The sequence below is a fragment of the Mauremys reevesii genome, linkage group 26 (assembly GCF_016161935.1).
Source record: "Mauremys reevesii isolate NIE-2019 linkage group 26, ASM1616193v1, whole genome shotgun sequence".
NCBI lineage: Eukaryota > Metazoa > Chordata > Testudines > Geoemydidae > Mauremys > Mauremys reevesii.
Window position 1 is genome coordinate 2,934,679 of NC_052648.1, and position 24,135 is coordinate 2,958,813.

General features: G+C 59.2%; 2 protein-coding genes across 9 annotated transcripts in view; both read left to right on the forward strand.

The window, feature by feature from the left end:
• The window catches only part of YJEFN3 (YjeF N-terminal domain containing 3), a 56,832-nt gene extending 52,700 nt beyond the window's left edge, over positions 1–4,132 (forward strand). For 7 of the 8 annotated variants that reach the window (XM_039515505.1, XM_039515504.1, XM_039515502.1 and 4 more), the window contains one exon: positions 1,303–1,503. In XM_039515505.1, coding sequence (XP_039371439.1) covers positions 1,303–1,502 — 200 coding nt within the window. In that variant the 3' untranslated portion in view covers position 1,503. Of the gene's footprint in view, positions 1–1,302; positions 1,504–2,134 lie in introns of those variants that run through there. The other variant, XM_039515501.1, reaches the window with a different exon arrangement.
• A 2,544-nt stretch (positions 4,133–6,676) lies between these two features.
• Positions 6,677–23,100, forward strand: CILP2 (cartilage intermediate layer protein 2). The gene is made up of 9 exons (XM_039516198.1): positions 6,677–6,737; positions 10,182–10,280; positions 11,745–12,014; positions 14,091–14,270; positions 17,132–17,290; positions 17,638–17,952; positions 18,448–18,556; positions 19,005–19,162; positions 19,892–23,100. The coding sequence occupies exons 1-9, from the start codon at positions 6,677–6,679 to the stop codon at positions 22,282–22,284; spliced, it is 3,744 nt and encodes a 1,247-aa protein (XP_039372132.1). The 3' UTR covers positions 22,285–23,100.
• The last annotated feature ends 1,035 nt before the right edge of the window (positions 23,101–24,135 follow it).

The following is a 24,135-nucleotide window of genomic DNA, read 5'->3' on the forward strand; positions in this document are numbered from 1 at the left end:
AAACAAAACATGCAAGTCTAAGCCTAATGCATTAAGAAACTGATTACAGGTAAACAGGGCCGCCTGGGGGGGGGGCAAGTGGGGCAATTTGCCCCAGGCCCTGGGCCCCTCAGGGGCCCCCATGAGCCCTGGCCTAGCGGTGATCTGGGTCTTCAGCCGGCATTTCAGTGGTGGGCGGCCCTTCAGTGCTGCTGAAGACGCGGAGCGACTGAAGGGCCCCCCGCTGCCGAAATGCCGCCGAAGACCCAGAGCGCCGCCGGGTGAGTGCAAGCGCCGCAGCTCCCCCGCTGTGCCCCAGGCCCCCTGAATCCTCGGGGCGGCCCTGCAGGTAAATCTCACCCTCAGAGATGTTCCAATCAGCTTCTTTCACAGATTAGACTCCTTCCTAGTCTGGGCCCAATGCTTTCCCCGGTACAGTCCTTGTTAGTTTCAGCAGGCATCTTAGGTGAAAAGCCGGGGATTCCACATGCCTGGGACGCCCTTTGTTCTGTTCCACCCCCTTTTCTAGCTTTGGCACAAGGTGGGAATCTTTTGTCTCTCTGGGTCCCCACCCGTCCTCCTAAATGGAAAAGCACCAGGTTTAAGATGGATTCCAGTATCAGCTGACATGGTCACATGTCCTGTGAGACCCCCTCCATTCTGCCAGGGCTGGCCTGCACCTAGACAGGAAGGCTTGCAGGTAAATAAACCTGTTACGATCCGTTGTCCTGGTTAATGGGAGCCGACAAGATTCTAACCCATCATTAATGGCCCACACTTTGCATAATTACAGTAGGACCTCAGAGTTATGCTTCATATTCCTAGTTTCAGATACAAGAATGATACATTCATACAAAGAGGATGACCCCGCTCAGTAGATTATAAGCTTTGTAATGATACCTTACACGAGACCTTTTGCATGAAGCACATTCCAGTTACATCATATCCACGCTTCTAAACGTATTTTTATGAAGCAGATGGCATGCACCGCCACACGAGGATTGGTGCCTGTGGCGCTGGGCGGGTGCGTGTGATCTGGACACTCCTGTTAGTGACACGGGGGAAAGGCAGACGTAGGAATGAGTGTGAAAATCTGCTCCTCACCAACGTGCAAGAGCCTGCAGGGACAGGTTAGGCTATTAACAGCTCAGCTCCCTGGGAACTTTGACCCCCCCCCACACCCCAGATCTCACCTTGCACGCAGCTGGGCTGTGGGGCGTCCCCTTTCCCCACCTAACTTCCTGTCAATGCCGCTCAGACACACCTTGCGCCTGCCCGCCTGGCCGGCCTCTCACCTTTCCTCCCTCTCCTTTGCCACGGCAGGGTGGGACGTGGAGACGGGAAACAGCGAGGGAATCAGCCCTGACGTCCTCGTCTCCTTGGCCGCGCCCAAGCAGTGCGCCACCCGCTTCCAGGGCAGGCACCACTTCCTCGCCGGCCGCTTCCTGCCCTATGACGTGCAGAAGAAATTTGAGCTCAACCTGCCCGAATACCCAGGCACAGAGTGTGTGGTTTCACTTTAAGGCTCGGGGGGGGGCAGGGATGGAGAGGGGAGTTGGGGGGGGGGGAGGAGAGGAAAAGCCACCCAGCTCCGCCATAATAAAAAGGCTTCAAACCGTTTTGTATTTTTTTGAGCAGCCAGGTGACTCCCTGCTGGGATGCTGCATCCTGGCTTCCCAGCCAGAGGCCATGCAGCTCCCAGGGAGGGCGTCTGCTGGCAGGAGGTCCTTGGGCATCCAGGCCACCGTGACCAAGCCTTCATGTTGATCATTTAAACTCGGGGCGGGGTTAGGGGATCAAAGGCAGCTGAACCCCTCCCCTCCCGTGGGTCCCACGCCCCTGGCGGCTCAGCCCAGGGCGCAGGGTTGAATTGTGGAGTCATAGAGGCCACTGGGTCGTTTTGCGGCAGGGTGAGGAAGGCCGGGTGGCTTGTTCCTGGGCTGCAAGGAGCTCAGATACATGGGCACCCCTGTAAGCGCCTTGCTGGATGGGCCCCTCCAAGGCGACTGGCTCCCCAAAGGCAGGTGGAGGACGTATGGCAGGAGGAAACGTACGCTCGGCCCCTGGCAGGATGGGCCCATCTGACCTCACCGGCCGTTTCCATCGCTCCCTGCCCTGATCCACGCGTTGGGATTGATCAATGGCCTTTTCACAGGAATCCTTTGTAAACAGGAGCCTGCTCTGCAGCCAGCCAGTTGGCAGGTCGCTGCTGCTGCCGCCGCCGGCCATGGAAAGAGCAGAGAGAGGCAAAGCCGGTGGCACAAGAGGAAGGATCAGGGAGCGATTTCCTCCAGCAGCAGTTAGTCCGGCTCTCGCCCTGCGGGCCTCGGCCACTGGCCCATGTGGGGGTTGAGGAGCACAGCAGTCAGCGGCTGCTCTTGTCGGGGATCTGTCTGCATGTGGAAAGGGAAGGAAATGACCTCCCTCTGCACTTGCTGTAACTGCCCAGCGGCCCCTCAGCCAGAGAACAGGGCTCTCCTGGGGTCGCTGGCTGCCGTGCTGTGGACAGGGGGCCTAGAAGATTTCTGTGCTGCTCTTCCCAAGCTGCCAGGAGCTCGAGGTCGCTGAGCTGCCCACCCGGGAGGCCTTGGAGCCGGTGGAATGGCTGGGACAGCCATCGCCCAAGGGGTAACCACCGAGGAAAGCGGAGCTGAGGCCGTGGGTTCACGGGGTGCTCAGCACTGCCCTGCTTAGCAGGTGTCCTCCAGCACTGGCTGAGTGCAGCGGTGGGCGGTCCAGCACATGTCACCAGCCGAGGATTCCCCTAGAGGGAACAGGGACCATGGCCACCCGGCTAACTACCGCAGACAACACTGATTTGGGTGGCTCCCCAGTGAACCCTGTTCCTAGCCTGGCTGCTTTGCCATGCGGGGAGAAACCTGCATTTTTCTGCAGATCAGTGAAATCTCCAGGGGCCAGATGCCAACCCCCCCCCACCCCCCCGCATCGTCGTCCACTTGTTCTGAGCCAAAGCTCTTTGTAGCCTCTCCGTTTGCAGCAGCTCCCGGTTTCCAGGGGCAGCGAAACGAAAAAGCGGCACTTAGGTGGCAGCGTTCCCCGTCCGCGTGCAGACTGCCCCGGGCACTGGCCTGGCGAGTGCGTTCTCGGCAGAGTAGAGGTGGGTGAAACCGATTTTACCACCAGTGCTTAGTACCTGTGAGCAGCCCTGCCGCCCTCCCGGTGCAGTTCGCGAGGCCCAGCGAGAGAGGAGGACTTGCTGCTGTTTACACAGCGCACGCTGCATCCCAGCTCAGCTCGTCGGGGGGCTGGATTGTGTTCGACGCTCTCGCCCGGCTAATGGGCGTTGTTGCTGAGTGAGTGCCCGGCTCGGCGGTGGGGCGCCCCACAGCTTACTGCACAGTCCAGGGGGCTGCGCAGCCGCCCCAGATCCGGCCCGACACGCTGCCTTGGTGCCAGCAGATAACGGCAGGACCTGCCCCCTATAGCATTTAAGGTGGGGCCTGGGGTGAGTGACACATGGCCTGATTCTGCACTAGGGCAGCTAAGGGGAGTTTTGTCCTTGACCTCAATGGAAGCAAGATCAAGCCCAGAGCCTCCCTACAGCTTCGTTCTCCCCAGGCACGAGGCAAGCGACTTGCTTCAGTGGCTCCACCGGCCCACAGCTCTGGCCTGGTTAGGCCCCCTTCTTCCCCCAGCCCAGGATGCTCTGGCCTCTCCCCCCGTGGACTCGCGTTTTTCTGATCAAGGCCCTGTCGTGCTGTCTGGACGCTGATTCTCCAGCTCCTGCCTTTACCGCCCCTGACCTGAGCACGCCATTAGCCACAGGCAGGAGGCCCATGACCTGCTGTGCTCTGCGACCCTGCCATGCTGCCGAGGCCACGCGGGGTCACCTGCCGGCTGGGACGGGCGAGCCAGGGGAATCGGGTGTGTGTGTAGCTAGCCATGTACTATCTGAATGAGGATTATCCATGTCAGCGACGGCAGCGTCCGCCCCACAGGGGGACCTGAACGGACTAGAGACTCAGGGCCAGGCGTGGTGTGGCAGAGCACAGCGGGACAGGTTGGTCCCTTGGGATTGGCGCCTGCGTGTGTTGAACGTTTCTGTGTCTGTGGGCTCCTGGAGCTTCGTTGTTTGCGCGCGAACAGAAAGCCAGGGGGGGAGCGCTGCTAATAAAGATGGGCTTGGAACCGACCCAAGGTGCCTGGGCTTTTTATTCCGCGTGTCAGCTGGGTGTTAAGAGCTGCTGGGGCCCGTAAGACGGAGCAGGGCTGTCAGTTCCACTCAGGCGGTACGAGGACGTGGGCTGCCACTTGAAACCCTGCCAAAGTCAAAGCTTCTGCTCAGCCCTGGCTCCCGTGCACTGAGGTGCACCAGGGTTTGCGTGTCCGGAGAACAATTTGCAGCGCATTTGGAAATGCCAGAGTGAGACGGGCACAGAGGGAGCTGTGCGGGAGGGAAAGCTTGTCCCTGGACGCCAGTTAAACATCTCCGGCTGCCTAGCGACTGGCAGCTGTGCCCACGGGAGGGGAGCTTAGGTGTCAGCAGTTTCTGGGTACCCCTGAACACAGAGCCCCAGCCGAGCCTGGGGCACCCGCTGTGCTAAATACTGCACAGACCCTGAGTGAGACGGGTTCCCAGGGTGCTGGATGCTGCCCAAAGACATCACCTGTACTGATCACCTCATGGGCGCTACCATTAGTGGAGGGGGAGTGCTGAGTCTCCCCATGGAAATACTGTGATGGGTGTGATCTGAAGATACACCTCCCAGGAGCTGGCTCTCCAGGAAATGACATATCCTGCAAGGCCAGAGCCTCAAAAGCAATCCAGCTCCTTTGCACTGCATGGGGTGGGGGGTGTCAGGAGTGGGGTGCAGAGTTCACCTCTGCTCGGCCAGTCCTCCACTCGCAAGGACCATCAGTCAGAGGTGTAAGTCAGAGCAACCCCAAGGCTGCTCTAACCTTGCAGGTCAGGTGCCAAGTGGCACTTAGACCTGGTCCCCGGCATTGCCAGAAGGCCGAGTGATCATGGAGAGGGTTGTTAGCCAGTCAGTCCTACCTCTGTGAAATGAGTCATCTCCAGACGTCTCCTGAGCTTGTGCATCTGCAGAAGGGGGCTAATCCATCTTGTTGCCCCCTGCCAAGTGGTAGCAGGTGCTGAGGCCTTGCAGGTTGGTTTCCTACTGGAGGAGAAAGGTTGATCTCCTGGGCTGGCAGGAGTGCTGCTATGCCCTGTTCCTTGCCCGGCGCTCGTTGGATTGGATTTCTTGGAGCTTTGCGGAACAGGAGCGATTCCCCCGTCACCATGTGTGAGTGTGTGTGTGTGTGGGGGCGGTGTTTAAAGTGCAGTTTGCTCTCAGGAACCTGACGACAGGCTCCTGGAGGCATCAGAGATTCACAGCCCTTAAGGCCAGCAGGGGCTGTTATGGTCACCTAGTCCCTCACCTACATCGCCCAGGCCAACAAATTGTACCCGAGGATTCCTGCATCCTGCCCGACCGAAGGGACTGTCACTTTCCAGGAAACCACCCGTGCTGGTTTGAAGATGCCAAGGGACAGAGAAGCCAGTTTAATTTCCCTCCTTGTTAAAAAGGCGCATCTTACCCCCAGTGCGAATGGAGAATAAACCCTCTGTCATGGGTCAGAGTGATGCCCACCCACTTGCGGACTGCCGGCCCCAGGGGGTACCCCATTGTGCCAAGGGCTGAGTTCTCCACAAGCCTGCTAGTGCCAGTTCCTTCCCCTGCGCGTCCTCTTCGCCCAGGGCCCATGCGTGGCAAGCACCATCTGGGCAAAGCAGGCAGCTAATTGTGCCACTCGAGAATGACAGCGTCACTGATCCTGCCAGGCTGGCACTGCCTGGGCATGGAATGTCTCCCAAGGGACCCTTGCCGGAGAAGGGGCCTGTTAACACCCCTCCAGTGATGGGGGGAAAGGAAGGAGGGAGTGAAAGGCAGCGTGTATGTGTGTATGTGTGTGAGAGAGAGAGAGAGAGAGAGAGAAAGGCAGCGTGTGTGTGTGTGTGTGTGTGTGTATAGCAGAGTCCATGATCATTAGTGTCTAGCAAAGTTTGTGCATTTAATCTCCAACTCCTCTCTTGAAGGCCTCTTGCAGGTTTCCTTTGCCTGCCCGGGGCCCACGCAGAGCGATGGCTTTGAGAGACGCCTTGGCCCACGGGTGACAGTGGTTTTGTCTGTTATCCTTTGCCTGGGTGGGCTCCTGGGGGGCGTTGGGACTGTCTGGTTTCACGCAGTGTGCTGGACGAGGTGCACCCCGTGCTGTGCCAGGCGCGTGTGGATCTCCACGGGTGGGGGTGCTGTGTGTGCTGGGGGTGGGGGTCAGACCTCTGCAGCTTTTGCATCTATCGCCCTGGCAGGGGCTGGGTTGAGTTGGCGGGTCCCGGGCCGCTGTCGGTTCCCAGCCACAAACTCATCCAGTTTTAGCGACTTTGCAAAGCCAGGCCCCCTTCTCCTCCCCAGGGCCCGCGGCCCCGCGCGTGGCCCGCCCTCCCCAGCGGGGCTTTTCCCTCCCGCCCCCTTGACACCTTTCCAGCCCCGCCGGCGGCCAGGGTCCGGTTTCTCCTGTCAGAGCCGGAGCCCAGCGCAAACCAATGGCGGAGGGAGCGGGGCAAAGGCCCCCTATATAGCCCGGAGCCTGCGCGGCGCTCCCAGTGCGCCCGAGCCGGCTCCAGGAGCGCAGCGCAGCGCAGCGCCCCGCGCAGCCCGGGCTCCCGCAGGAGATGGTGCGACTCACGCCGGCCCTGCTGCTCCTCGCCGCCGCCAGCCTGGCCCTGGCCCGAGGTAAGGCTGGTGCCCGCAGGTCCCTGCGCCGCCGGGGGCAGCCCCAGGGGTCCGGGGAGAAGCCCCTGCCTGGCCGCTGCGCTCCCCCGCGCCCCGGGCTGCCCGTCTCGCAGCGCGCCCGGGAGCTGAGCGCTTCGGGGCTGGGGGAGCCGCGGACCCTGGCTGGACTGGGAGGGGCGCACAGTCGGGGAGACCCCTGCTCCCCCGACCCCCCATTCACCGGGCTGTCCGGTGCCCCCGAGCCGGCGGCGCTGCCCAGAGACGGGGGCCGGCCCCGGGACGCCTGGGTTCCCTGGCTGGTTCTGTCCCTGACTTGCTGCGTGGGTGACGTGACCTGCGGGGGATCCCTCGCCACTGCCCGGCTCCCCGGGGGTCTCGCTGCTCCCGAGCCAGGGAGCGCCCAGGGTGGGCTGAGCTCGGGTAGAAACACAAAATCCCTCCTCGCATCACCACGGGGCTCCCCTCGCCCGCTGCGGGGTGCATCGGCTTAGACCCCGCCACGGGCGGGGTCACTCCCTTCACCCCAACACCCGCAGGGGCGATACTGGCCCCTCATCTCTGCACCCCCATCTCTGCACCCCCCCCCCCGTCCCCCTGTGCCTGGCTCTCTGCCTGGTGTCCGCCAAGCCTGGGGACATGGGCTTTTCCTCTGTTATTTAGCACTGATCCTGGCAATCTGCTGCCAGGAGGGCAGGGGCCAGGGGGCTCCTGGGGTCAGGGCTTGCTGGTGCAGAAGACACTATCACAGCCCGTTGGAGATTGGGGCTCATTTTGGAACTCCGTTTTAGACAGAGATTCAGATTGGGGCCAGTTAGACAGACAGACAGACCGAGACTAGGGTGACCAGATGAGAAGAAGAAAATATCAGGACACATGGGGTGGGGGGTTCCGCCGGCGGAGCAAAAAAAAACCCCAGTGCTGCCGGCAGAGCAAAATATCGGGACAAATTGCGTCCCAACCAAATATCGGTCGGGATGCGGGACAACCATCCAAATATCGGCAAAAAAAACCCCAGTGCTGCCGGCAGAGCAAAATATCGGGACAAATTGCGTCCCAATCAAATATCGGTCGGGATGCGGGACAACCATCCAAATATCGGGACGGTTCCATCTGGTCACCCTAACCAATGCCGGCCGACACACACACACACACACACACACACACACACACACACACACACACACACACACACCCTCCCTCTGAAGTGGGTTTTTACCCGGGAACGTTTATGCCCAAATAAATCCCTTAGTCTTTAAGGTGCGACCGAACTCCTCCTCGTATTTTGTGGCTACAGACTAACACGGCTGCCCCTCTGATAGTACACACACGAGCCCCTGTCTCTCTGCACTCCTTTCACACCTTGCACACAGACAGACTCTCCTAACTGTCCCTTCACAAGGTACCCTCATTCCTGGGTTACCTCCCTCCTGGGCCAGAGCCGGATCGGTTGTGTTTCAAACCTCTCTGGTTCCTACTGGGCACAAGCCCAGAGAAATCGGAGTTTGGAGGCTTCCCGCAGCAGGGACACAGGGCAGAACCATTAGTGAATCCAGCCTGGGGCTTGTGATGTGTAATAAGGATCCATTGGCCACTCACCCCTCATAGCCCCTTTTGCTCCCCTGGGTGAGGTCTTTTCTGTCCTCTCCTGCCAGGGGAGGAGGGGTGGATTGTATGATGCATGCCACCTGCAGTAGGGACCTTCATTGTGCCTTTCAGATGCCATCTGCTGCCGCAGTTGTGCCCACCAGACTCCCCCTACCCCCGTGGGAAGGGGGGATGCAGCCCAGCTCCGTGTGTGTGTGTGGGGGGGGGCACACATGAGCACAGTATCACTTATAAACACCACTGGGAGGCAGAAATAGACCCGTCCCTTCCCCTCCCATCCCGATAAGTTAAGAGCCAAACAATTTATTGGCAGGGAGATTCCTCCAAGATGAAATTAAGGAGCAGCCAAGGGGGCTCGGGAGAGAGAATCCCACCCTCGGAGGGTTATTTTCGCATCATCATCCTTGGCTCGTCTTATCGCAGAAGCCTGTCGGCCTTTGAAGTCCACGACAAAATGAGGTCGCTATGATAGAAGTCAATTTTTAGAAATTGATTTTATACAGCCGATTGCGTATGTGTCCACACTAAGCGCATTAAGTCGGCGGAGTGCATCCTTGATTCTCAAGCTCATTTTCAAAGTCAAAAATCTTCCCGATCTCCTTGTCCTTATTATAAAAAAGTATTGACAGGGATGATTGGCCCATACAATTCATGTGTGTGCCTGTTGGGCGCAGTTGGCAGCGAATGCTGGGCCTTGGCAGGGCAGGCTTGCAGCCTGGGGGATGGGAGTGAAATATTATTTTGCTTTAGATTGAAATAAATGTTTCATACCTCCTGACCCCCAGCCCAGAGTCATGACAGCCCCAGGGACACAACCCACCAGCTGAGAAACACCCATCTAGACAGATGTGTCCCCGGGGTGGGAACACGTTGTGTCTTTTATGGTTAGATCGCTGAGGAGCCTCTTCTCCAGCTGTACAGGCTGTGGAGTTTTTACAAAATACAAAGGCCCTTGGGAACAGGGCTCCCTGCGCCTCTCGCTCGCAGAGATTTAATAGCAAGTGCCAGAGCGCAGGGATGGGATGAAGTCGGAATCTTTTGACAGAAGGTTTTTTCACTGGCAAATCCCCATTGGTTGAAGCCCACACTTCTCCCGGGAAAGGATCAAACACATTTTTCAGCTTACCATTTTTTTTGTTTGTTAAAAGTTTTGAAATTGTGAAAACCGTTTCCGAAATGACCGAACGTCCAGTGTGAAATGACTTTGGGTGTCAAGGCTTCAGCTCGTTATAGTAAAAAGGGGGGGGGGAAATCAAAATTAAAATAAAATGTTTTGAAATTATTGAAACAAACTGTCCGACTTGTTTTTTTATTCTTATTTCTGGCTCACAACATTTTCTGAGGTTTCAGCTTTTTTGTCTTGATTCAGGACTGGGAAATGTTTTTCAATAGCTTGAAAATGTACCCAGGAAGAGAGACAAGGTGGGTGAGGTAATGAATATCATTTGTTGGACCCACTTCTGTGCAGTTTCCTGCCCAGCTCCAATGAGCAACCTTCGTTCCTTCTGCAAACAATAACATGAGGTGCTGAGGGCTCCCCGGGGAACGTGACAAACCATTGCAACCGCTCATCAAATAAAGGAGCTGAATACATGTGGCGATGCTTTCTGACTGCGCGCACTGCATTAAACCGGGGAGCCGCGGCTGTACCAGGGCCGCCTTGTGCCCGGTGCTGTACAAACAACTGTTATGAAACCAGCCTGTTGTTTGTTCTCTGTGATGAAATCCAGGAATTCAGAAGGGCTCTGTGCTCATAGTGGGACTCTTGGCCAGCGGAGGCGGGGACTGGCATGGGGCGGGGGGGATGCAAACACTGCCACAGTGTGATTCTTTCCACAGAACCACGACAGGATGATTCCCGACCAGCCAACACCAAAGTGCTGGGGAAACACCGGAAAAAGAGGCCTGATGCAAAGCCTCTCCGCATGGATACAGCAGGTGCGGTGCCCTTCGTAGCTGGTCCTGTTTGCCCGTTCACTGCCTGCCCTGTTATGAAGTAACCAAGCACCATGGTCGGGGAGTCGGCATAGTACAAAACTGCAGGTTGGGATTTGGGGAGGGGGGACACTGGCTGAGCCGTTGGGGCAGCCCAGGGCTGGGCTAGCAGGGGGCTGCGGGTCGGGAGTGAGGGGCACGGGCAGAGCTGGGGGGAGCCCAGAGCTGAGCTAGTAGGGGGCTGTGGGTTGGGATTGGGGGACACTGGCAGAGCTGTGGGGGGAGCCCAGGGCTGGGCTAGCAGGGGGCTGTGGGTTGGGAGTGAGGGGCACGGGCAGAGCTGGGGGGAGCCCAGGGCTGGGCTAGCAGGGGGCTGTGGGTCAGGAGTGAGGGGCACGGGCAGAGCTGAGGGGATCCCAGGCCTAGGCTAGCAGGGGGCTGTGGGTCAGGAGTAAGGGGCACCTGGAGAGCTATTGGGTGTGGGGAGGGAGAGCCCAGGGTTGGTGCAGCAGGGGGCTGTGGGTTGGGATTGGGAGCCACCAGCATAGCAGCAACATCCCCTCCCTTTCAAGTCATACAATAATTAAAAAAACAACTGCAGCTTAAAGGCTGGCATGGCAAGATGCGTTGGGTGCAGCTGGCCTGTGGGTGGCACCATGTCCCTTAGCCATGGAGGCCGTAGATTCCGTGTCCCCCTGGCACGTCGGAGCTGCAGGGCTGGCGTGGGAGCCAGGGCTCACCAACGTGTCTGGACACAGACACTCATGTCCATGGAAAAATACTTGAGGTCCGTGGTCATTTTTCAAACCAGTGGAGTGACCGAATGGCAGAACCCCTCCCCACAATGTCCGTCACTAAGGCCAGTAATTTTGCCAAGTGTCCAACGTGCAATGTGGCGGTGTCACCTCTGTGCAGGACCCTGGTGCTAGGCGCTGTACACACTCAAAGCCGGGCCCCGCCCCAACGAGCTGAGAGGCAATTTGCTGCTATAACCCAAACCGCGGAGGAAGCCTGGGCTGGAGCATCCATCCTGGAGGGTGGGAACTGACAGGGCATTGGGCGCTGATACCCAGAGGGGCAGAGCCCGTGCACGGGGTGGTGGCAGCTGCCGCCAGGCTGGGGAAAGCGCCAGCAAACATACGGGCCTTGGCCTAGAGCCGGGACAAATAAACAGCCCTGGTCCGAGGCACGATGGGCTCCAGGGCCTCCCGCCTGCCCAGAGGGGCCTGCACCCGTTCCATGGCGCAACCCCCCCAGGTCATATTGTTTCTGCAAAAGGCCAAGAAACTGGCCAAGCTGGAACAAGCCAGTGGCCCATCTACCCGGGACCCTGGCGTTGCGTGCGTGTGTGTGTGTGTGATTCCTTCCTGACCCGAGTGGGGAATCTGCCCTGAAGCATGACAATCAATCACCCTTGCCCACAAGCTCAGCGCGGGATAACCGCGGGTTCCTTTCCCTGCCCCCTAGGCGCCACTGAGTGGACCTCCTGGTTCAATGTGGACCACCCTGGCGGGGAGGGTGATTACGAGAGCCTGGAGGCCGTCCGCTTCTACTACCGGGAGCGGGTGTGCACCCAGCCAGTCTCCATCCAAGCCCGCACCACCGAGTGGGAGCTGCCCGAGGACGTGGGCGAGATCGTGCACTACAGCCCCGAGAAGGGATTCTGGTGCATCAACCGGGAGCAGCCAGAGGGCAGAACCTGCTCCAACTACCACGTCCGCTTCCTGTGCCCCGTGGGTGAGTGCCTTGGGGGCAGGGGGGTGCTGGGTCTGAGGGTCACCAGGCAGTGCCATCTCCAGATCCCTGGCCTCCTGGGTGTCGGGCCCCACCGACCCTGCCATTTTGCGTCAGCCCAGGTTGGCCCACGGGTGCCAGGTCCTTCCTCTATTCATTGCCAGTCCCTGGTGCTTCCCTCCCAATCCCAGCGATGCACGAGGCCCAGGCTGCCCTGCCCTCCCTACTGACCCCTGTGCCCTGAAGGCCGAGGACCCTTCTGCCAGCCGGGTGTCTTGAGAGAACCATTACTGACCATGAAATTACCCCTCTGGGAGCACCCCAGGGCACTGGGCATGCTGCAGCCGGGTGTGTGTGGGTGGGTGTACGGGGCATCGTCCCTCCACCTCCCACCCCCACCAACCATGCAGAGGGTGGGACATTAGACTGGCCGGGAGGGGTGGGAAAGGGGGGTTGGAGGATGGCCCTGGTGTGGGGACCCCTGCAGTGCCATGGAGACGCTGCTGCCATACCTCGAAAAGGGGCTAAAGCACCCAGCTGGCTAATGGCCACGGATGATGGATCTGGACCTCCCAACAGGCAGGGATGGCTCCTGTCCCTCCCCACTGCCCCATCCCCTGCCACCGAGCGGATCCCGTTGCTCATCCAGACCACGGCCTTTGGCTTCAGCCCCACGATGGGTCCCTTCCAGCCACCTGCTGCGCCCACCCCCCATCCGCCCGTCTTCTGGGGAGGGGGGAGGGGACGATTCGCAGACATCCCCCGGGGTACCCCGGCCCCTCCTGCCCAGCTCCTGCATTGCCCCCTTGCTGGGGGAGGGATCGTTAAATCCAGCTGGTCTCTTCCATCGCGAGTCCCCTTTCACCGCCCACAGCACCAGAGTCGGTGCCTCCCCCACATACCAGACCTGTGGGGAAGGGGGGTTAATCCTTTGCCGGCCTGTCAGGGTTCCTTCCCCACTCTGAACTCTAGGGTACAGATGTGGGGACCCGCATGAAAGCCCCCTAAGCTTATTTCTACCAGCTTAAGTTAAAACCTGGTACGCTGCCACCACCGAGTGATTTAACAAGAAACAGGGAAAGGACCACTTGGAGTTCCTCTTCCCCCAAAATAACCCCCAAGCCCTTACCCCCCTTTCCTGGGGAGGCTTGAGAGTAATATCCTAACCAATTGGTTACAAAGTGATCAAAGACCCAAACCCTGGGTCTTTGGACAATGGGAAAATCAGTCAGGTTCTTAAAAGAAGGATTTTATTAACAAGAAAAGGTACAAATCATCTCTGTAAAATCAGGATGGGAAATAACTTTACAGGGTAATCAGCTTCAAAGAGCCCAAGGGAACCCCCCCTCTGGCCTTAGGTTCAAAGTTACAACAAAACAGGGATAAACCTCCCTCTAGCAAAGGGAACATTCACAAGTTTAGAAAACAAAGATAAACTAACACGCCTGGCCTGGCTGTTACTTACGAGAGACTTGCGACTTGTTCAGAAAGATTTGGAGAACATGGGTTAATGTCGGTCCCTCTTCGTCCCAAGAGCGAACACACCCAAAAACCAAGAGCACAAACAAAACTCTTTTCTCTCTCTCTTCCCCCCACCCCCCAAGATGTGAAAGTATCTTGTCCCCTTATTGGTCCTTTGGGTCAGGTGTCAGCCAGGTGACCTGAGCTTCTTAACCCTTTACAGGTAAAAGGATTTTGGTGCCTCTGGCCAGGAGGGAGTTCATGGTATTGTACACAGGAGGGGTGTTACGCTTCCCTTTCTAGTTGTGACACAGCCCATCCAATGCATCGCCCATCTGCTGGGAAAATTGCTCGCAGCGGAAGGCCCCAAGGTATCTGGGGCAGCTGGACCCCCCGTGCTGCTGCTGCTGGTGGTGGTGGGGTTACAAACATGCCCCCTTATTGGGCCAGTGCGGGAAAGTGTTAGGGGGAGATGTTTGACTCCACGGCCTTGGAGGGTACCAGAGTCCCTGGGCCCAGCGCTGAGAGCAGGCAGGTTTCAGTAACTCTCCCCACCGGGATTCTCTGCCCTGGGCGCTTCCCCCCCAGTAACCCCTCTTGTCTCCCTGGCCCCCCCAGAGCACGACGACTGGTCGCACTGGTCAGCCTGGAGTGCCTGTTCCAGACCCACATGCGGGGGCAGCGGGCTCCAGACCCGACAGCGCAGCTGCCTCAACAGCCAGCCCCTGTCGCTGCTGCAGCCCAAGTGTGCCGGGAAAGCCACACAGAGACGGGCGTGCAGCAGCGGGCCCTGCACAGGTAATGTGCCGCTGGGCGACCCGGGGGGCTTGCGCACGGGGCCTGGTCCCGGGATCCAAGCTCAGCTCTCCCGTTCACCGGCCGGCCACGGGGTGAGGCCTGGGGGCACTGGTGGTTCATGGCGAGAGACGCACGCTGGATGTACAGCGAGGCTCCAGCAGGGTCGTCAGCCCCTCACCAAAAAGTGACTGACAAAGGTCTCATGCTGCGGGGCCTGTGGTGCTCAGCGGAGGAGCTGTGATTCCATCCCAGGGAGGGCAGGGGACCCACATGCATGCGTGCACAGTCTCAGCCAGCAGGGGGCAGTGCGCGCACGCACACACACACACACACAAAATATTAATCTCCTTAGACTGTAAACTCTTTGGGGGCAGGGACTGTCTTTTTGTTCTGCTTGTGCAGTGCCTAGTTCGCTGGGGTCCTGGTGCAGAACTGGTTGGAAAATCGTCCCCAGAGAGTAGTTCTCAGTGGTTCACAATCACGCTGGAAGGGCAGAACGAGTGGGGTCCTGCAGGGATCGGTTATGGGTCCAGTTCTGTTCAATATCTTCGTCAATGATTTAGATAATGGCATTGAGAGGACATTAAAATTTGCGGACGATACCAAGCTGGGAGGGGTGACAAGTGCTTTGGAGGACAGGATTAAAATTCAAAATGATCTGGACAAACTGGAGAAATGGCCTGAAGTAAATAGGATGAAATTCAATAAGGACAAATGCAAAGTGCTCCACTTAGGAAGGACCAATCAGTTGCACACATACAAAGGGGGCAATGACTGCCTAGGAAGGAGCACCGCAGAAAGGGAGCTGGGGTCAGAGTGGATCACAAGCTAAATATGAGTTAACAGTGTAAGGTTGTTGCAAAAAAAAGCAAACATCATTGGGTAAGAATGGTGTCCCTAGCCTCTGTCTGTCAGAGGGTGGAGATGGATGGCAGGAGAGAGATCACTTGATCATTGCCTGTTAGGTTCACTCCCTCTGGGCACCTGGCATTGGCCACTGTCGGCAGGCACGATACTGGGCTAGATGGACCTGTGCTGTGACCCAGTCCGGCCGTTCTTATGGGATGTATTAGCAGGAGTGCGGTAAGCAAGACACGAGAAGTAATTCTTCTGCTCTACTCCACACTGATTAGGCCACAACTGGAGTATTGTGTCCAGTTCTGGGCACCGCACTTCGGGAAGGATGTGGACAAATTGGAGAAAGTCCAGAGAAGAGCAACAAAAATGATGAAAGGTCTAGAAAACATGAGCTGTGAGGGAAGATTGGAAAAATTGGGTTAGTTTAGTCTGGAAAAGAGAAGACTGAGAGGGGACATGATGATAGTTTTCAAGTACATAAAAGGTTCTTACAAGGAGGAAGGAGAAAAAATTTCTTAATCTCTGAGGACAGGACAAGACGCAATGGACTTAAACTGCAGCAAGGGAGGTTTAGGTTGGACATTAGGAAAAACTCCCTAACTGTCAGAGTGGTTAAGCACTGGAATAAATTTCCCAGGGAGGTTGTGGAATCTCCATCATTGGGGATTTTTAAGAGCAGGTTGGACAAACACCTGTCGGGGGTGGTCTGGATAATACTCAGTCCTGCCATGAGTTCAGGGAACTGGACTAGATGACCTCTGGAGGTCCCTTCCAGTCCTAGGATTCTATGCCTGGGGCTCCCAGGACCACACAATAATAATATGAATTACCCTAATTTAACACCAGTGTCTCCCCCGCACACACCGAGTTATTTCAGACTCCTGCACGTGCCGTTCTGTACCATGCCACATCTGGGCACAACGCCACATTCAGTTTTTCTTAAAGCCACGAGCTGAATTATTTTAAAGGACTTTTTCTCTCACCAGTTCATTAAATCAGGACTAAGGAGGGAAAAAACCCATTTTAAACAATAAAGGCCCTCAGTGCAGCCGGTACATCAACAGGCAGGAATGTCAGGCATGGGCCTGTGGTCTAGAACGGCTGGTTTTTTATTTTTTATGGCTCAGGCTCTTTTTAATGGACTCTTTCAGGGAGCCCAGTGTTCAGGGCGGGTGGCTGGCAGCTCTGAGCGCTGGATACGTTCTTGGTGGGAACAGGCCCCAGATCTTTGCATAGCTAGGGGGGATTTTTTAAGTTGACTCCCACCTCCTATCTCAATGCAGGGCAAGTTTTTCTTTACACCCAGCTCTTCAGTGCTGGGTCCCCATGGACAGCTTCCGCGCCATCTGTTCTCCGCGAGCTGTTCAGAGTAATTGAAGTAGCAGAGGCCTAGGCCATAAACATAGTTTGGCAGGCGCGTGCGGAAGGCTGAGCCTGGGAACTTGATGCTGGGAACGGACAGCGCCCCGGCATGCAGCGTCCCGGCACTGGGCACGCTGGGCTTGGTTTGAATGATCCTCCAACGCAGGGGGGCCGGGACCTCAGGCCGTGCCAGGGTAGTGGTGGGGGAGTTCTTGTGAAACCAAGTTTGGTCACATCCCCGGCTTGGGGCACAACGGAACTCAAGGCAAAGCGCGTTCCGCATCTCTGTGGCCTGGCACCTTGTGTCGCCATTTGCACCAGTGCAGAAGCAGGTGTGAACCGCTGCCATTGCACTCTGCTTGTGTTTCACACTCACTTTGCACTGGTGCCAACGAGGACAAAGGAGATGGCGCTCAGTGCCAAACCCAGCATGGGTTCCCTGGAGGGTCACATCTGCCCCCTAAATAGGATTCAGCAGCTGGCCCCCCCCCTCCCCCGCCCTACCTGGCGTGTTCTCAGGGCCATGCACAGGACAGCGTGGGGGAGCTCTCCCCGTGGGCCCGTTTCCAGGATTCTCTGTGCAGCGCCGTGCTCATGGAGGAACTGCTGCCTGATGGGGTCGCTGGTGTCTCCACCCCCAGACGCTGGGTGGAGCGAGTGGGGCGCCTGGAGCCCCTGCTCCAAGAGCTGCGGTAGCGGCGGGAAGCGAGTCCGGCATCGGAGCTGCAAGAAACCCGAGAGTTCCCACTGCGTCGGCCGCCCCTCGGAGGCGCAGAAATGCGCCCGGACACCCTGCCCAGGTACTGGCCATGCTGGGGCTCCCTCCCCTGGGCCACCCACAGCAAGAGGGACCAGCCTCTGGAGTGGCAGGGTTTGGGGGGCAGGTCATCCCTGACCTGCATTTCGGGGTATCTGGCACATTCCCGAGGAGCAGGGGCCACTGGGTGAAAGTGCCTGGGAAGGGCTGAGCCTCCCTTGGAAGGGTCAGGAGCCCTGTTGCTGCCACGTGGGTATTTTAGGGAGGGCGGTGGGCCCCGTAGACCCCATCTCCGAGCCCCAGGGTCCCCCTTCCCGCTCTGTCCTGGGGGAGCGGGGGTGTCCTAGTGTGTTCCACTCTCATTGCGTTCACCTCTGTCCCTGCCCCCAGCCTGCCAGCTGAGCTGCGCCCTGGGTGCGGCGAACAAGAACTGCAGCAGCTGCACGTGCCAGGATCACACCCTGGTGGGCACCGTCCTGAGCGCCGAGGGGGCCGCCCTCGCCAATGCCCAGGTCTCCCTCAAGGCCAAACCACGGGCCGTGCTGGCCAGGACTGACCACCGGGGCAGCTTCAGCATCCGGGGGGTCTGCGCTGGCAGCGGGGCCAATGTCAGCGTCCAGTTGGAGACGTTCGCCCCAGGCGAGGCTCAGATTGTCTCCAATGGCTCCAGGAGGTCGTCGGTGCAGGTCACGCTCCAGAGGCTGGGTGAGGGGCCCTGCCTGGTGTGTGTGTGTGTGTGGGGGGGGGGGGGTCCCATGTCCACCTCTAGGGACTGTTCCACCCAGAGGAGAACAGCCTGCTAGTGCTGCCAGCTAATGGAGTTGCTCTTTGAGCTCCAGTGGCTAGAGGTCTGCACTGTAGGGACAAAGATCCTGGGTTCAAGCCCCACTGGTGACCCATCCGGGAGGGTTGCTACAAAAGGGAGCCCTTAAAGCACAAGGACCCCCATGACTGAAGGCACCATGAGCCTTCTTGGGGAGCTGACAGCAAGGGTGTGGGGGGAGTGGGAGGACTGAATGGGGGGGGGGGAGCTGGGAGCTGGATTCTGGGCGGACTCAGGGCCTGACTTCTGAGTGAGCTGGAACACAGGTTGGGGTGGGAGCAGATTGTGGGGCGGGGGAGCATAGTAGTGGTGGGGGAGGGTGGTTGTTGCCATCGCTGGGGCATCGTTGCCTCTTCTGCTCCCTCTCTGTCCGGCAGAGAAGCCCTACATGGTGATGCACCCTGAGTCCAAGGTGCGGGTGGCAGGCCAGGGCGTGACTCTCTGCTGTGTGGCCTCCGGCAACCCACTGCCCACGAAATATTACTGGTGAGTTGCAGGAACTGGACGAGCCGGCCCTTGGCAACTGCCATCGGCCTTGGGGGGAGACCTGGGTATAGTCTGGCCTCCCAGACCGAGGTAGGGGCAGTGCTGTAGGACAGGAATAGCGGGGGAAGGGGCTGCAGGTCGGGCGTGAGGGGCACTGGCAGAGCTGGGGGGGGGAGCTTGGAGCGATGGTGGGGTTGTGGGAGGGCTAAAGGGGTGTGTGTTGGGTGTGGGGGTTGGGTGTGGGTGTTGGAGGGGTGGGGATTGTGGGGAGGGGGTTGTGGGGAGGGGGTTGAGGGGGTGTGTGTGTGGGGGTGCACAGAAGGGCTGGGTCTGTGCGTACAGGGGAAACCCCTCCAGGAGTCGTCCAGGCCGGCGGGCCGGGCAGCAGGCGCGAGCCGATGCTCCAACCCCCAGTCGCTGACGCTCTCTGCTTGCCGGTCTCCCGCAGGTACCACAACGGGACGCTCCTGGACCGGAAACTCCACAAGTACAAGAGCAGCTTGGTGCTGCGGGACTTGGAGCTGCACCAGGCTGGATTCTATCACTGCAAAGCCAGCACTGACGTGGGCTCCATCAAATCCTCCCCCGCCTTCCTGACCGTGACTGGTGAGTCCCGGGGCGGCCGCTGGGCGGGAGCCGGGGTCGCTACCCCGGTTGGCCATTGCACTAGCGCTCCTGGGGAGAGCCGGGGAAGGAATCTCCTCCAGTCGTGAAGCCCATTGATTGACAGGCCATTGACTCTGGGTAGAGACTTGCCAGTGGGGGCTGGATCAGAGCCCAGGCTGCCCTCAGGGTAGCGCCTCAGGCCCTGAGGGGGCAAGAAGCCGGTTGAGTAGCAGAGGGCAGCTGTGGGGAACCCGGCACCTGCCAAGCCAGAACTGGGAGCTGCTGCAGGACAAGCTGCAGCTCCCGGCTGGGCTGTGACGTGCTCCTGTCCTCTGGGGGGCTGGCACCGGGGAGGGCCTGGCACCTACGCCCCACAGCAGCTTGAGCCCAGGGCAACTCGAGGCTGCCAGGCCTCCACCCAGCCTGGTTTATTATTGTAGGGTTGCTTCTGCCGCTGGATCCCAGGTCAGCCGCTCAGCAGCGTGGGGGCTGGCTGCCCAGAGGGATGGGGGGCAGGGGCAGGCCCTAGCAACCTGGCTAAGGGGGAGCAGTGCTTTACCCCTTGCTGTAGAAGGAGCTGGGTGCCCCTCACCCTGGATCGGGGAGGGGGTGCTGGTGCTCGGTGGGGGAGAGGCCGCTGCGTTTGGCATCTCGGTACCAGTCAAGCGCGGTGGAGGGATTTCCTCTCGCAGCCCCTGACGTGACTCTTCTCGTCTCTCCCCCGCCCAGGCCAGGGAGAGCCGAGCTGCAAGGCCGAGCCGGAGGAATACCTCATCAAGTTGCCCAGCGAGTGCTTCCAGGAGGCCGGGCGCTCCCCATACTACAACGTGGGGCGCTGCCCTGACGTCCGCTGCGCCGGGAGCCTGAAGGACGAGCTGCAGTGCCGGGACGGGGCGGGACACTGCTGCAGGGTCCGGCGCATGGAGGTGCGGGAGATCCACTGCGCCGGCTCCGTCCTGCCCGTCAAGGTGGTGGCTGAGTGTGGCTGCGAGAGATGCGCCCAGCCCAAGATCCTGGTGCACGGCAGGGTGACGGCAGCCGACAATGGGGAGCCGCTGCGCTTTGGCCAGATCTTCCTGGGCAAAGAGAACATCGGCTTCACCGGCTACAAGGGCACCTTCGCCATCGACGTGCCCCCGGACACGCGGCGGCTGGTGGTCCGGTTCGTGGACCGACTGCAGAAGTTTGTGGACACGGTCAAGGTCCTGCCCTTCGACCCCCGGGGCGGCGCCGTTTACCAGGACATCAAGGTGATGCGGAAGAAAGAGCCGGTGGACCTGGACTCCACGCAGGCCAATACCATCCTGCTGGGGGGGCTGGAGGGCCAGGAGCCGGTGGGGGAGATGGTTTTACCAGCTGGATCTTTCCTCCGGCCCAACGGGGAGGTGTACAATGGCACCGTGAAGGCCAGTGTGACCTTCCTGGACCCCCGGGACCTCACCACGGCGGCCGCTGCCTCCAGCGACCTCAACTTCGTCAACGCCGAGGGGGATCTCTTCCCGCTGAGGACCTACGGCATGTTCTCCGTGGACTTCCGGGAGAGCGAGTCCAGCCAGGTGCTGCGGACGGGCCGGGTGCAAGTGCGGGTGGACGCGGAACAGGTCCGCATGCCTGAGCACCTGCAGAAGATGAAGCTGTGGTCCCTGAACCCCGAGACAGGCCTGTGGGAGGAGGAAGGCGCCTTCCGCCGGGCCAAGGAGCGGCGGGGCAAGCGGGAGGAGAGGGCCTTCTTGGTCGGCAACGTGGAGATCCGGGAGAGACGGCTCTTCAACCTGGACGTGCCCGAGAGCCGCCGCTGCTTCGTCAAGGTCCGGGCCTACATCAACGAGAAGTTCATCCCCAGCGAGCAGCTGGAGGGGGTGGTCGTCACCCTCATCAACCTGGAGCCTGAGCCCGGCTACTCCTCCAACCCCCGGGCCTGGGGGCGCTTCGATAGTGTCCTCACCGGGCCCAACGGAGCCTGCCTGCCTGCCTTTTGCGACGGCCAGCGGGCCGACGCCTACACGGCCTATGTCACCGCCACCATAGGCGGGGAGGAGCTGGAGGCAGTGCCCTCCAGCCCCAAGCTCAACCCCAACGCCGTGGGGGTGTCCCAGCCCTACCTCAACAAGCTGGGCTACCGCCGGACGGACCACGACGACCCGCGCCTCAAGAAGACAGCCTTCCAGATCAACCTGGCCAAGCCCAACCCCAACAACATAGACGAGGTCAACGGGCCCATCTACGCCTACCGGAGCCTGAGGGAGTGTGAGGAGGCGCCCGTTTCCGCCAACCACTTCCGCTTCTACCGGGTGGAGGTGGACAAGTACGAGTACAATGTCGTGCCCTTCAAGGAGAGTGACCTGGCCTCCTGGACCGGCGACTACCTGTCCTGGTGGCCCAATCCCCAGGAGTTCAGGGCCTGCTACATCAAGGTGAAAATCAGTGGGCCCCAGGAATACATGGTGAGGTCCCGGAGCGTTGGCGGCAGCCACCCCCGGACACGTGGCCAGCTGTACGGCCTACGGGACACCCGCAGCGTCCAGGACATGGAGATCTACAACACCTCGGCCGCTTGCGTGGAGTTCAAATGCAGCGGGATGCTCTTCGACCAGAGCCTGATCGACCGCACCTTGGTCTCCATCATCCCTCAGGGCAGCTGCCGCCGCACCGCTGTCAACAGCCTCCTGCGGGAGTACCTGGGCCGCCACCCGCCGGTGGTGGAGAACAACGACACCGCGGTCTTCAACATGCTGGCGCCCGTGGACCCGCTGGGCCACAACTACGGCATCTACACGGTGACCGACCAGAACCCCCGGCTGGCCAAGGAGATTGCCATCGGCCGGTGCTTCGACGGCACGTCTGACGGCTTCTCCCGGGAGATGAAGTCCGACGTCGGCACGGCCCTTACCTTCTACTGCCAGGAGAAGCCCATCACCCGGCAGAGCTTCTTCCAGCGTCTGCTCAGCTCGCCCGTGGACACCCTGACCGAGGTCCGCCGCGAGATGAGGGGCAACGAGCAACTACGGGCCCCCTCCCAGGTGGTGGCCTATCCTGCTGGCCTCAGGACCGGGTTCTCCACCCAGACCCGACGGACCCCCAGCAGCCGCAGAAGGATGGGCCTGAGCCGGGCTCAGCAGTGAGCGGCACCAGCGCTGCTGGCCCCCCCAACTCACACATGCCCCCCCACTCCCATTCTCACAACATTCCCTGGGGTCCCTAACGCAGAACACCACCCGGCCCCCCCCAAAGTGTCCCTCCTCCCTCCCCACCCAAGTCACTGTCCCCTAAGGTATCCAGCTAAACTCTGCTAGTGCCCGTGGGGGACGCCAGCCCACAGACTTTCCTCGCATGAAGTGTCGGCGTGGGGTGGGGGGACCCTTGTTCTCTATCACTAGAAAACTCAGCTGAGGTGGGGGAAGCACCTCGTGGCTGGGAGTAGGCGCCAGCATCGGACCCCAGAAGGGTCAGCATTGGTCACTGGTCTCGCCAACCGACTCCTCCCTGCTCCGTTCTCGCTGGCCCTGTGGTAACATCCCACACGCGGGGCTCTCAATGGCCCTGAGCCATAACATCCCACCCCGTGTTATGCAGCCCCCTGCCCCACCACAGGCCTAGCTTGAGCTCTGTTTGAGGAGCAGCCCCAGTCTGGCCAACAGGGCTGTGCATGGAGGGGCCAGTTCTGCACCTGCCCAAATGCCCCCCATTCACCCCCCCGCAAACTATGCCCATGCTCCCCCCCGCTTGCACCCTGCACCGGCTGGGGCCAGCAAAGAGCCAGAGGGTGGTTTCTGTTACTAACTTTGACCCAGCCAGCGTATGCTCCAGAGGACACCGCCAGCGCAAGGCGCACGGACCCTCGCCTGGAGAGAACCAGCCCCTGAAGTTATTTTTTAAACAGGATATTTCAGTGAAAACAGGTGATTTGACAGGAATAGCATCCCCCACCCCTGCTGGCAAGCCCCCACCGCGCTGCTCCCTGCAGCAAGGGCAGCGTCTGAAACTGACTAGAGCCAAAGGTGAACCTGATCAGCACCCCCTGTTTTCAGGCTGGGAAAGTGAACAATACGGAGAAGCAAATTAGATATTTTTACATCCTTCCCGTGTTAATATTAATGATCTAAAGGGTGATTAGCGCCGCAGCTAAGGAAATCCACAGACACTAAGCCTAGGGTGACCAGACAGCAAATGTGAAAAATTGGGACAGGGGTGGGGGGTAATAGGAGCCTATATAAGAAAAAGGCCCAAAAATCGGGACTGTCCCTATAAAATCAGGACATCTGGTCACCCTAACTTAGCCTGACAGATCCTCTTCAAGCATGAAGTGCTTCTATTTGGGTCAGTGCAGAACAGGCCAGAAACAAAACCCCCTTGGATGTGCTAAAGGGAAAGGAAGAAAACTAGAAATTTGGCATTCATTTCATAGTGCCCCCTCCACCCCTGCCAGGGTACGAAAAGCAACAGAATTATAAAGCAAAGCAAACTGATTCTCCCCTAGACTAGACCACAGGACCCCTAGATATGGGCTTCTCTACAACAGCACTGGCGGATGGTACCAGCCCCTTTTTTTCAAGCAATCTTTTCTTTGGTGAGTGGCCAAAAATTAAAACCAAAATTATTTTCTTTCCTAATTTCCTGTGGGTTGGCTGGGTTAAATATGTCCTCCCCACGCCTGGTAACGACGTTCCTCCCCGCCGGAAAAGAGGGGAAATTAAGAAAAAGTGTGTAGGGGGGAAAATGCCCCTTGGCAAACAGACCCTGAGCAGGTTTCCATGCCAGAACTGGATACGGCACCTGCCTGCCCCCACTTGACTCACTGCACCAGCCAACCTTAATGCGCAGTGATTTGCAAATCTCCAGCCTTGTGTCTGTAAGGTTCCCGCCGTGCCCACACCAGAGCTGGCAGCGCCGCTTGGCTGGATCCAGGCCAGTGCTGGGCCATGGAACTTCCAGTGCAAGTGGCCTGAATTAACGCAAGGGCCTGTCCTCCAGCC

Excerpts from the sequence above, each read along its gene's own strand:
- CILP2 (XM_039516198.1), top strand. The coding sequence starts at position 6,677 with ATGGTGCGACTCACGCCGGCCCTGCTGCTCCTCGCCGCCGCCAGCCTG. Across the intron at positions 6,738-10,181 it reads CAGCCTGGCCCTGGCCCGAG|AACCACGACAGGATGATTCC; the intron begins GTAAGGCTGGTG and ends TTCTTTCCACAG. Across the intron at positions 14,271-17,131 it reads CAGCAGCGGGCCCTGCACAG|ACGCTGGGTGGAGCGAGTGG; the intron begins GTAATGTGCCGC and ends CTCCACCCCCAG.